Source organism: Lonchura striata, chromosome 7 (genome assembly GCF_050655825.1).
Source record: "Lonchura striata isolate lonStrDom1 chromosome 7, ASM5065582v1, whole genome shotgun sequence".
Lineage (NCBI taxonomy): Eukaryota > Metazoa > Chordata > Aves > Passeriformes > Estrildidae > Lonchura > Lonchura striata.
The window spans coordinates 36,396,241-36,409,534 of record NC_140709.1 but is presented as its reverse complement, the minus strand read 5'-3'; the positions used below and the strand labels follow the sequence as shown (position 1 = coordinate 36,409,534).

The 13,294-nt window shown below is 50.4% G+C and overlaps 1 protein-coding gene across 5 annotated transcripts in view; it reads left to right on the top strand.

Annotated features, from left to right (window-relative positions):
- The window catches only part of LOC110475456 (UDP-glucuronosyltransferase 1A1), a 31,765-nt gene extending 25,129 nt beyond the window's left edge, over positions 1-6,636 (top strand). For all 5 annotated transcript variants that reach the window (XM_021539624.3, XM_085585508.1, XM_085585509.1 and 2 more), the window contains 4 exons: positions 2,172-2,303; positions 2,410-2,497; positions 3,198-3,417; positions 5,638-6,636. In XM_021539624.3, the coding sequence (XP_021395299.1) occupies positions 2,172-2,303; positions 2,410-2,497; positions 3,198-3,417; positions 5,638-5,935 (738 nt within the window). In that variant the 3' untranslated portion in view covers positions 5,936-6,636. The remainder of the gene's footprint in view (positions 1-2,171; positions 2,304-2,409; positions 2,498-3,197; positions 3,418-5,637) is intronic.
- Positions 6,637-13,294: the final 6,658 nt, after the last annotated feature.

Here is a 13,294-nt window from a genome sequence, read left to right as displayed (position 1 = left end):
CCTGCACAAAAACAAACAAACAAAAAAAAAAAAAAAACAAAAAAAAAAAACAAACTTTTTCTTTTCCAGTTTTTCCTGTCTGTTTCCATTCCCTTTTCCTTTTTCCTGTTTACAGCTTCATTAAGAGGGGCAGTGGAGGGACAGCTCCCATCTCTGCTCTTTGTGACAGGGACAGCACCTGAGGGAGCGGCTGGAGCTGTGTTTGGGATGTTTAGGTTAGATTTTAGTAAAGGTTCTTCCTCCAGAGGGTGCTGGGCACTGCCCAGGCTCCCCAGGGAATGGGCACAGCCCCAAGGCTGACAGAGTTCCAGAAGCATTTGGACAATGCTCTCAGGGATGCCCAGGGTGGGGTTGTTGGGGTGTCTGTGCAGGGCCAGGGGTTGGATCAATGATCCTTGTGGGTCCTTTCCAACTGAGGATGTTTCATGAACTTCAGACACTTCAGGCAGGCTCTAATTAAATCTCCACCACCAGAGAAGCAGCACTTCTGCCACGTTTGTGTAAAATACTCTGCACTGTAACTGTATTTTGCTTCAACTGTGCCAAAATTCCTCAGTATGGGATATCTCCCACTTTCCATTAACAAATTCTCCTAATTCTCTTATTTTTGCATGAGTCTCCACTGCAGATATTTTATAAAAGTATGAGCAGGTGCCCATTTAAGCTACTACTAAAATAATCGGTGTATCCCCAAAGCAGGTCTGCAAAAAGTTTCCTCATAATAGGAGAACTTCTGAGCAACAAGTTGGACCTTGGAATTCTAAAACATCTGAAAAAACAAAGTAAAACTCATGTCCCACAGAATATAAATAGGATTAAATATGCATTGGGACAGCCACAAAAATATGGAAAAGAACATAAACTGACAGAGTCGGTCTCTGTTGTCCCTGCCCATGGCAGGGGATTGGAATGAGATGATCTTTAAAGTCCCTTCCAACCCAAAGTATTCCATGATTCTCTGGTTATCCCCTCAGATCCCAGAGATAACATGGCAATTGCCAGACTTACAGGAACATTTAGTTCATTGTATTCCCCTTAATTAACTCTGATGCCTGCAACAATTTTCTCCAGTTTTGCCTCTCCTTCCTTGGCTCTACCAAATGTTTTTCTAAGTCAAAGAATTTTTGCTCCAGCCTTGGGCTGTTTTTTTCTGCTTCATTGGAATCTTTTTGTTCCTGGATTCCAGTGCTAGATCTTCTATTATTTAAATCACTCAAACAAAAGAGAGACAAAACTGGCAGCAGTTCAGTGTTATCACACCCAAAGCAGATACAATAAATCCAGATATTAGAAATTTGAGTTACCTGCTGTCAGAACCCTCTTCCAGGATTTTAATTCTCTCTTGTAGCTGCATGGCCTGGAAAGAAGAACATCAGCTCTGAATCCAGGCTGGGTTAATTGTGCCCATTTTTACTTCCTAAAGACCCATTTTCTTTAGGATCATAGAACAGGTTGAGGTGGAAGGGATATTAAAGCCCATGCAGTGAAATCCCCTGCCATAGGCAGGGACGCCTTCCATGATCCCAGGTGGCTCCAAACCCCATCCATCCTCCCCTTGGACACTGTCAGAGATCCGGGGGCAGCCACAGCTTCTCCGGGCACCCTGTACCAGAGGCCTGTGAGGTCTCCCCACCCTCAGAGAGAAGAATTTCTTCCTGATACCTAACACAAAAACCTCTTTTGGTTTTGAACCCATTACTCCCTGTCCCGTCACTCCAGTTCTTCATGAAGAGTTCTCCTCCGGATTCCTTCTGGGCCTCTTCAGGCACTGGGCTCTGAGTTCTCCACACAATAATCTTCTCTGCTCCATGCTGAAGAGGATATCCCAGCCTGTCCCCATAAGGGAGGAGCTCCTGACACCTTGTCAGCTCCATGGTTCTCCTCTGGACTTGCACCAACAGTCCTATGTCCTTCACATGTTGATGACCCTGGAGCTGGATGTAGGATCCAGGTGTGGTCTCATGAGATGGGGAGAATCCCATCCCTGGAGCTGCTGGCTGTGCTGGCTGTAATGCAGAACTGTCAATAACAACTCATTTTCCAAGTCTTAATTTTGTTGTGCTCACTGCTTGTTCTGTTGCCTTTCCAGAGAGTTTTGTGGGAACGCAGTAGCAATTCCAGCCTCTGACAAGAGAAAGGGCTTTGACTAAAGGCTTGCTTTCCCTTGGCAGGAATTTGAAGCTATGGTGAATGCCTCTGGAGAACACGGCATCGTTGTCTTCTCGCTGGGCTCCATGGTGTCCGAGATTCCCATGAAGAAAGCCATGGAAATTGCGGAGGGCTTGGGAAAAGTCCCTCAGATGGTACCAATCCCCTCTTCCCTTTCCAGCAGAGCAGCTCTACAGTGTTCTCAGGTCCTCCCTGCCTTCTGCTGCTGGGATCTGACGTGGGCTTTGCTTCCCTTGCCAGGTCCTCTGGCGCTACACAGGCAAGGCACCCCCCAACCTGCCCAAGAACGTGAAGCTCGTCAAGTGGCTGCCTCAGAACGACCTCCTGGGTAAGTCTGACACGCCTGGGCTGACACCAGGCTTGTGCTGGTGAGGCCCTAAGGACATCATCTGTGAGTCAGGTGTGAGTTACCATCCCCTGACCCAGCAGTGTGGGTTACAAACCTTCCTTTGCTGTTGGAGTCAGAACTTGTCCTTTAGGAACTTAGCTGGGAATCACTGAATTATGAAACAACTCTGTTTGAAAAGGTTTTCGAACACTGCAGTACCAGTCAAAGTCAAAGCCTTTATGTGTGACTAAGCAGTCTCAACAACCAGCTGTGTTTTGGTCCTGTCTTCTGGCCTGAAAAGAAACTTAATGGTCCTCAAGGCAGCACTTCCACATAGGTCTTTGGGCTTTTCAAGTGGTGGAATTGTTGCCAGGATTTGTTTGTAACAGAACAGGTTCAGCTGTGAGAGACCTTTACTACCATGGAAGAGATTGTGAAAAACCAATTGGTGGTAACATCCTTTTTAACCTCTCCTGGCTCTGGTTTAATCCTAAAGTTGGAGGATTACCCAAAACCAAGACAGAAGTCTACAAAGCTCCAATCCCTAAGTCTGACCAACAGTCCCAAATCCTTGATTTATCCCAACCACAGCTCTTTTTTGGGGTATGGTTTTTCCCCAGGGACGTGTTGCTGGGAGTCAGTAATTTCAGGAACTAAGCAAGCCTTACACAAGCTAACACGAGCCTGTTTCCCTCCACAGCCCACCCCAAGACTCGTGCCTTCATCACCCACGGAGGCTCCCATGGTGTTTATGAGGGAATCTGCAATGCAGTGCCCATGGTGCTGATGCCTCTGTTTGGGGACCAGATGGACAATGCCAAGCGAGTGGAGTCCCGGGGAGCAGGGCTGACCCTGAACATCCTGGAGATGACTTCCAACGACATTTCTAACGCCCTGAAAGCAGTGATCAATGACAAAAAGTCAGTACTGGAGGCACAGCCTTCCTCCTTCTTACTGTGCAGCCCCAGCACATTCACTTCCAGCTTAACACGCTGTTTTTCTCTTCCTAAATTGCTTCTTTTATCAAAAGTTTAGATTTGATAGCTGCTTCCATGGAGAAGCTGATGCTTACCCTGGGTTAACTTCAGGCTGTCCCCTTTAGGGGACAAGAAGTGGCTGAGAAGGGAGGCTGCAGGGAGCAAGGGAGATGGGTTGGGAATGTGATGAAAGAAATCAAGTTGCCAAAAAAATGTGTCACCTTCTTAAAGCCAAGGCAGTGACAGAGAGGGCTTTGACACAAGTGGCAAACAGCTTTGATCCCAAACCTGTGGTGACACAAGTCAGTGGGAAGCCTGAAAAGGGGTTATCAAACATGTTTATCACTCATTTATCTTACAGGTGAGTTTTCTCAGGCATTTCCCTCCCTCCCCGCCCCCCCCCTCCCCCCCAGTGCTCATGAGGAATTCTGTGATCACAGAGAGCCTTGCCTGGCTCAGCAAAGCTGGACAATCCCAGCACAGAGCAGGAAGAGCCTGCAGGGATGCACTGAGGAAGCCCAGGGAGCATCACAGGGCTGCAGTCAGTGTACCCAAGGGGTTTAAAGGCAGCACAGAGATTTTGTTCAAACATAAGAGTTTTTCCCTGCTCCCTTTTGAGGATGCCAAGAACTAAGGAACTCCACCACACTCCTGAGAAATAGCAGCTTATTGACATTGTTTCCTACCCAATTTTTACGGCAATAAGAGCAGTAACACTACTACTAACAAAAGCAATAGTCATGCAGCTGGAAAAGCTGGCCAGCTTTTCTACCCCCAGTCTCCCCTTTCAACCTTCATCCCAGAGATTTTGCTGAGAGCTCACTCAAACTGAGCTTTCCCCTTTTTTTTTTTTTTTTTTTTTTTGTCACTTCCTGGGTCTCTAATTTTGCCATTATCCTTCTCAAGGGGCTCAGTCACACCAGAGCTGCATCTGCTCCATCCATGGAAGTGTCCTGGATGGAGACTGGGGTAACCTGGCCTGGTGGAAGGTACCCCTGCCCATGAGGGATGAGCTTGAAGGTCCTTCCAACCCACCCCACCCTGTGATACTGATGCCTTGGAGTGGCTACTTGAACAAAGGCTAGAAAAGATTAAGAGAATTAAGCGGGTTTTTTTAAAAAGCTGGATTTTAATCTGGTCTAAGGGCTTTCCAGAAGTTTTCTTGTCCCATCTGGGGTGCCAGAAAACTGATGCCTTGGAGCGGCTGCCTAGAACAGAGGCTAGACAAGATTAAAAGAATAAAGTGGGTATTTATTAAAGGCCTTCAATAGGCACACCTTGGCCAGTCAGAAGCCAGAGGTTACACCAAAGATAGATGATGGTCACGAGGTTTTGAGACAATTATAAGTTTGGTTCACAATCACACATCAGGGGTCAATATCCCAATTACAGCATCAGGTAATGAGGTCACATATCCCCAGTTTGCTCCCACCAAATTCACTGTTGTTTACATTTTTCAGGGCTGGAGGCTGTAGGGTGTCCTTGAGTTTCAGGCCCAGGGGAATTGTTTTGCCTGACTAAACGGGGAGAACAGCAGCAGACAAGCTATGGAGTTTTTGAGTTACACCCTAAGCAGTACAGGATTAAAAAAACAAAAAAAACTAAAATCCTAAGGCATCAACTTCATGTTTGAACAATGCCTTCTCTTGTACAGTGTGGGATTTAGATGGTGGCTGCAGCATTTCCTGTGGAAAAGCCACTTGGGTGAGCATTCAGGCAAGGCAGTCAAGGCCACTCATGGCCAGCTCAGCCAAGAGGGGCAGAAGGGCCTTTAAATGGTCAGTTCCAGCAAGGTTTATTTTTGCATGATGAAGGGGAAGCCAGGGACAAAGACCTGGCCATGTGCTCTGCACAAGGTTAAGCAGGGGTCAGTGGCCAATGGTCTGAGGGCACAGGGGCAGCACAAAGGGCAGGGCAAAGGGCATTGGCCTACAGGGAAGATGGGGCCGGCCACCAGGGATACCACAACCAATGAGGAAACAGGGAAAGGAAAAAATGCAAGAATTTGGGACACGGGGAAAGGAAATGGGGTGGATCCTGGTGTTGCAAGGCTCCATGGCAGAAGTCTTCTCTTTAAGCCTAGGTGGAGACTCTATATTCTTCCAAGGCAAGGCCCTTGGGATTTCCCTGAGGGGTTCAAAGGATTCTACGTTCTCTCGGCAGGTACAAGGAGAACATCCAGCGCCTGTCTGACCTGCACCTGGACAGACCCATCCACCCTCTGGACCTGGCCGTGCACTGGGTGGAGTTTGTGATGAGGCACAAGGGGGCCCCTCACCTGCGCCCCGCCGCCCATGACCTCAACTGGGTGCAGTACCACTCGCTGGACGTCATCGCCTTCCTGGTGGCCATCACCCTCCTCTTCCTCTTCATCTCCTTCAAGTGCTGCCTCTGCTGCTGCCGCAGCTGCTTCTGCAAGAAGGGCAGGACGCGGAAGGCCACCAAAGCCAAGTCCCACTAGCACCTGGGGACGGTGGTCGGTGGCAGGGCTCCTGCTCCAGACCCAGCAGCAGGGTCAGGGAACAGATGGAATTTCACTGCAATGAATAAAACACTGTGATTGTCAGTCAAGGAATGATAGGGATCCTTTGAAATAGCAGCACAAGAAGGGTTGTTCCGCTGATCTAATTTTGGCCTTTTAATTAAGAATGAGTTGTTAAAAATGTCTTGTGAAGGAGTGCTGCAGTCATTTGGAAAGGTCTGAGTGTGAAATCCCTGGCCCCTGACTTCCATCTGTCGGTGTGCAGAGGACTCTCAGTGACTTTTTTTTTAACCTCCACCTGCAGCAGAGATATATAGGGATTTTGGAGGACTTTAGGAGAACCATCTAGTCAGATTTCTGTTTGAAATCTCTGTGGCTGCTGTTGTAGAAGAAGCAAATGTTGTACACTCACAGTCCCTGTAATGCAAGCCAAGCTCGATGCACATCTTTGTGGGCATTAACAAGACCCTGAACAAAACCAAGCTGCTGGAAAACCACTGGCGTTTCCCCCAAATTGCCCATCAGGCAGATGTGCTGTAGCTGGAGCTCACCTGCTGATGAGGAGATCTTTGTAAGCATTGCTTATAAACCCCCACAACTGATTTTCTCTTTGTAAGTGATGCTCACGGAAAGACCCCAAACCCCAGCCCTATAAATAAACCCCAAACACTAAAAATAAAGGCTGCTGTGTTTTCTGTCTTGAGAGTTATGGGGGGATGCTTGCTTGTTCATGGAAAAAGAGCTGGAGAAGGGACAGATTGAATCCTCCACAGTGTGAAAGCCAACTTGATACACAAACCCCATTCTCAGCATTCCTGTCCCTGCTGCCTGGTGACTTGGTGCTTGCTGAGAGGTGACATCCTGAGGCTGCCACAGCTCCCAGGTGAATATTCCAGGCTTTGAGCTGGGGGATCCCAGTACATCAGGGCAGCACAGGTGTCCTGCTGAGTACCTGCTCTTTGGCTGTTTGGAAAAGCAGGGATTTCAGAGGGAGCTGTGTGAAGTCCAAAGAAGTCTCTGTCCTTGGCCTGTCCTCACTGCGGTGCTCAAATCTCCTGGACACTCACCCCGCCCACAACTTGCCCAGCACTTTTCTTCCCCTCCTCCTGCCCACCACAAACAGAAGGAAACCTTTCTTTGGGGTGTGCAGACTCAGCACGGTGTGTGAGGGCTGAACTGCTTGGGAAATGCAGCTCCTGCAGCTCCGCACGTTCTGAGGTGACAGCTCTGGCTGTCCCCGTGGCTCTGGTGACAGCTGGAAAGGAGAACCCTACGAGACCTCTCAGGGCTGTCACAGCACAGCCAGGGTGGCTCCAGACCTCTCTGAGCATCCCTGGCTCCCAGACATGTCCAGTGCCAAAGAAAAACCCACTTCAAAACGTCCTGAGGAGTTCTCCGAGTGCCCTGCTGCAAACTGGCTCTGGATAAAGCCAGTGACTTTCTCTGCATGGACAAGGGGAGAACTCTTTGATTTCAGATCAGAGGAGCACAACTGAGGGAAAAAAAAAAAAATATCCCAATTGAAGCTCCAACCCCCTTATGCAGGGGAAGTAAAACTGAAAGGAAGGAATTTTCAAAATGCCAATCCCATGACTTATTTCAGAAATATTTTTAACACAGCCAAGGAAAAACAACAGCAGAATCCAGGTATCTTCTTCCTCCCTTCTCTCTCCTCACCCTCACTGCTTTACCCTGCTCTTGATTTTCCCTTGGAGAAGGAACGTGGAGGGCCAGGGCTGGAGAAGCATCCCTGTGCCCAGCAGAGGACACTCTGGGATCACCCAGAGGCAGCGGCAGGGACGAGGCCACCCTTCCCAGCGAGCCAGCCCAGGGGGATGGCTGGAACTCCACGGGGACTTGTTCATCCCCCAGCCCGTGCTCCAGGAATATGGACACTGCTGCCAGGAGGGGATTCCCAGAGCCAATTAGGAGCCAAAGCACTTGGAACAAGTGGCTCTGCCTCGGAGGAAGGCGCTGGATCAGCAGCACAGCTCAGGCCCCCCAAACCTTTCCAGGAAGGGTTAATCAGGGCATGATGTTCCCTCTTATTGCCCCTTAACTGGGGGCCATACAGAGTCAAAAAACAGGGCAGAGCCTCCAGCCGAGCTTCACTTGCTGGGAGATGGAGAAATCCACTGCCACAGCCACAGCCCAGTTTAAAGCACCGGAGCTGACACTGGGGCACTTCCCAGAAGGGGAAACTGAGGCAGAATCAAACATTGCTCCTCTTCCCAAGCTCCTCAGAGCCCCAGGCAGCAGCCTGAGCTTTCTCAGCAAATCTTTCAAATCTCAGGGAAAAGGCAGCAACCAAAATGTTCTCACTGCCCTTGGAGAACAGGGGTACAAACACCTCCCACCTCCAGCTTCCCCCGCCAGAGCTGGTGATTTCTGTTCCCACCCAGGGACCTTTTGAGTGTTTGTCTTATTTTACCCTGGATTTTAACATCCAGTAAGTGTGGGAAAGAGACAGTACTGCTTTCCAGCTCTTCTGGACTTCTCAGACCCACCCCAGCTGCAAAATAGGGCCACAAAGCTCTCTGGTTTTGGGATGGGATGTCCTGGGGGACACAGCAGCCCTGGCTCTGGGGGGAGGATGCAGCCAGCATCTCTCTCTGCTTCCCACCAGCCAGACCACGGGAAATGACAGGAATTGCTGGCATTTTTCTGCAGCCACAGGGCTTCTCAGCCTTAGCCCAGTCCCCAAGGGCAGCAGCGAGGTTTTCCCACTGCCACGGGAGCTCTGGGTGGATCTCAGGCTCCTCCAGTTCCCCAGCGTGGGGGTCCATGGAGACCCCTGGCCCACAGGGACACACTGAGGTGTCCAAGCCCTATCCAACCTGGCCTTGGACATTTCCAGGGCCCTAAGGGCAGCCACAGCTTCCCTGGGTAACCTCACCACCCTTAGGGGGAAGAATTTCTTCCTAATATTCCATCTAAACCTATTCTCTGTCAGCTGAAAGCCATTCCCCCTTAGAAGTATGTCCTTTATAAATAAATATCCTGGTTATTCACAGGCACAGGAACACTTCCACTTCCTTACCTGTGCAGGGCTCCACCCACAGGTGGTTCCCTTGCCCTGGACACTCTCACTTGGATGCTCACGCTCAGACATGCAAGTAATCATTTAATTCACTTATTTGTTAATCTACCTTTCAGGTTGCTTTGTAAAAAATAAATACTTACTGCTGCTGGTGCCCAGCCATGACCCCAGTTTGGGGAGGTTTTCCAGGAGCTCATTTCCCACAGTTGGAAATCATGGAAGCATGACTTGAGAAGATGAGGAGTGCATCCCACTTCCCTGAGGAGTGTGGACGAGGGAAGCCAACCTGCCAGGAGCAGCACCAGCCTCATTTTAACAAAAACCACCCAAACCCACATGCATCCAGAAAAAAAAAAAAAAAAAAAAAAAAAAAAAAAAAAAGCTTTGGGATTGCCTTTGTGATGGTCCAGCCTGGGGTCCAGTGCAGGGATAATGCTGTGGGAACAACCATGGGATGGGGTTCAGAACATGCCTCGGCCCCTGCATCATCACCCAGAGCTCTCCCTGCAGCATTCCAGAGGGTTTGGCACTGCAGATGTCCTATCCCATGGCAGTTTGGATCCCTGGCACTGCCTGAGGGTGACAGGGAGCTGGCACCAGCAAGCCCAGGCAATTTGAGCTGGAGCAGGCACAGAGCGCTCAGATTAATTATCACCTCCAGAGGTGTTTTCAGGAGTTATGTATAGGTGGTGAGTGGGATGAAACCGGGGGGAAAAGGGGTTGCCAAAATGTCTGACACAAAGGGCAGGACATACTTTTTTTTTCACAGGCCCTATGAGCATTTTGGTTGATTTTTGGGTTATTCTCATGTCTCTGCAGACATGGATTTTCTTGTTTCTGGCCAGGGAGTTGCCTGTTCCTGTTTTTTAACCAGGAAGAGCTTCTACCCTCCTGCATGTGGTGCAGGACACTTCTGGAAGAAGCTGGAGGGAGGGAGCACCAATTCTCTTTATCTAAGGAAGGGTGAAAGGTCTCCTGTGCCAGATCTGATTGTTTAGGATGATAAAAGCAAGTCATGGAGCAAATCCCAAATCCCCCTGGCCAGCTCCTGCCTGGCTTATTGAGCCTGTCCTCAAAAACCAGTCTGAACAAAAGGAGCAGATTTCTTCCCAGGAATGCCACCAGCCTGGATTATTTTAGGGGAGGGGGAGACATAGTCCCTGCTTCTGTGGGGCAGATCCAAGCATCCCTCTGTGGTTTAGCCCCAGGGACTCAATTTGTGCTGGACAATGCAACAGAGCTGGAAGCTTTAATTAATGTTCGGTGGAGGGGCATCAAAGCAGGGCAGGAATGCACAGCCAAACCCCAGAGGCTGCTGAAGGGGGGCTGGGCTGGTCCCAACCCCTTGGAGATGATCTCAGCAGAGCAGGAGGGTGATTCAGGGCTGCATGACCCAGGGAGGAGCACGGGGAGGAAGGGCAAACCACAACCAGCGTCACTCCCAGCATCCCAACACCGAGTGAGGCTGTTAAACAGTAAAAAAATTACACCTTTCTCCCCTCTGCCAGAGCCCTCTTCCTCTTCACTTGGACATCAGGGTCCTTCCACCCCAAAACCTGTAATCAGCCACCCCTTGGGAAAAACATACTTTTACATCCTTCTTTCCCCCACCCTCATAATAATAAACTTTTTTTAAGCCCAAAGGTGACATTTGTTGCTCAGAAGCCCCTGAATTCCAGCAGTGGATTAAACCTGCAGAGCTGTGAAGAGAGGAGCCCCAGGGGATGCTTTGGGTAAAACCTGTTGCCAAAAAAAAAAAGGGCTTTTGAAAGGAGGCTTGAGTGGCTCATGCTGTGAACATGGAAAGGGAGTTGCATTTCCCAGTGCAGGGGACGATGATGATCATCATCTCCCTGTATTTCCAGCCATGCACACTCTCTTTTTGTGAAGGATCAGACCTGATTAAGTCACCTCAGGCTATTAAGGTAAAAAAAAAATAAAGGATCCAGCAAACAAGGAAATCCAAACCCTGAACGGGACTGCTGAGCCAGGTGTGCTCAGAACACCAGCAAATCCCAGCACCCAGGGCAGAATTCCAGGGAATCCATTGTGATCCTCACTGAAGGTGTTTCTACCAGGGTTTTCTACAAAACAAGCCATCTAGCCTCCAGCTGGCATGGGAACAGAGCCCCTAGAGGAGGCTGGATGCTGGGGGTGGGGGGACAGCCCTGGAAGGGAGGCATTTGGTGGCAAAAGAAAAACCTGAGGATGACTTCGGAGCAACCTCGCTCCTCTGAGCACTCACAGCCAGCTCCTCACACCGTGTCCAATTAATCCACAAGAGGCTTTTAAGGAAGAGCTGGAAGGAAGCAAATCCAGTGATTTTTAGCAGGGAAGGAAGCAAATCTAGTGATTTTCAGCAGGGATTTCTAGGGATGAAAACAAACACTCAGAGAGCTCCTGGGTCTCATCACAGGCTCCAGATCTCCCTGCAAACCCCCCTTTGTGTGGAGACTTCGATAACCATGGGGTGACTTTCCTCTCCCTTCTGCTCCTAAGACCTCTCCCTCAGGCTTTTGATGCTGGATGAGCCCATGGAAGATGATCCCTCACTTGTGGTGGCTGAAGCAGAGGAGAAAATGCTGTGGGGATGCATTTGCAAGGTGACCCTGCTGAAGCACTTGGTTCCCTGAGGAATAAAAAGCCAAATCCTTTCTTTCCCTGAAGCTGAAATATTCCAGGGAGCGAGGCAGCAGGGGAGAAGCCAAGGGGGAGCTCCCCAGATCATCTGGCTGGTGTCCCTGTTTCCCAGAGCAGGGTATCCAGGGTGGGGCTGTTATGAACAAAACAGCCTGGCTGGGACACTTGGCTCCAACAAAGTACTGACACTGAAATGTTATTTAGCTAATTGATTCTGGGAATCACCTACTGCCCCACCCTCACTACCATTCTAAGACTGGGATGCAAAATAGGGAGACCAGTGGAATCATAGGAGGGCGTTTTGGGGATGAAAACACCCCTAAATGGAAGGCTGGGCACAGTGGAGGGGGCTGGATGGGTGAGCTGGTTGGGGAAAAGGGAACCACATCCCTGGTCTGTGTCTGACCTGTCACCATAGCCTGCAGAGGACCAGGCTGGACTGGGCTGTGGGAAGCAGGAACAAGGAATCAGACGCTCTCCCTGGTGTTACCAGGAAGGCAGGAGAGGGATAGCTGTTGCTGGATTTTGGCATCAGGCTCTGCACATCCCCCCACCCTGTGGCCACCAGTGTGCCAGGAGGGAAGGAGAGAGGATGGGGGACTGCAGATACAGACTGGACACTTCTTCACCTCCGGCTACCAGCGTGCCACGGATACTCAGGGACAGACTCTGCCGCCTTCTCACCCTTCGGCTACTGGAAAGCTACATCAGCCCCCTGCCGAGCTGACTTTTTAATAAAGAGCTGAACATTAATAAAGGCATAGACCCTGTTCATTTCCATTTGGGGGCTCGTCTGGGAGAGCCACACCTGAAGGGGATCCCTGGATAGCTGGACAGCTCGACCACCGGCTTCGAGGGACCCTCGGGATTTGCTGGCTACCGGACCCTACGATCAGCGTGAGATGAGCAACACTGAGGAGCAACGTGGACGAGCCACACAGAGGAGCAACGCGAAGGGACGACAGATTGGTGAGAAAAACCGGGAGACAAGCGAGTGAGTGAGTGAGTGAGTGAGACGGGGGCCGGCAGCTCAGACCCCTGAAGTGAGAGGGACCCGCTAGTACCGCGTTTCCGGACTCCTGCGAAGGGGCCAGCCGGGAACGGGGGAAAGTGAGTGGAATAGAGGAGTGACTGAGGTGTCTCCTTAGAGGTAAAGGCCCTCCTCTGGGCATGTGGAGATTCTCTAGGGATAAAGTCCCTGGCAATCAGGACAAGGGGGTTGTCTACAGCCAGGCAGGTGGGATGTCCCTGGCAGGTGGGGAAGGATGTCCTGGCAAGCAGGAGCAGCAAGTTCCACCAGGCAGAGGGCATGTCCCTGGCAGGCAGGACAGGATAACAGGGCATGTGAGATGTCCCTAGAAGGCAGGGCAGGATGTCCTTGCAGAGCAGGTAGAGGGCATGTCCTGGCAGGTAGAGGGCATGTCCTGGCAGGCAGGAATCAAGTCCTGGCAGGAAGGGGACATGTTCTTGTAGGCAAGGGGCATGTCCTACAGGCAAGGGGCATGTCCTGGCAGGCAGGGGGCAGGTCCCGGCAGGTAGGGCATGTACTAACAGGCAAGGGACAGGTTCTGGCAAGAAGGGGGCAGGTCCTGGCAGGCAGAGTAAGTAAGCAAGTAAAGGAGTGAGAAGAAAGGCAAGCAGGCTAAGCCTAGTAGGAG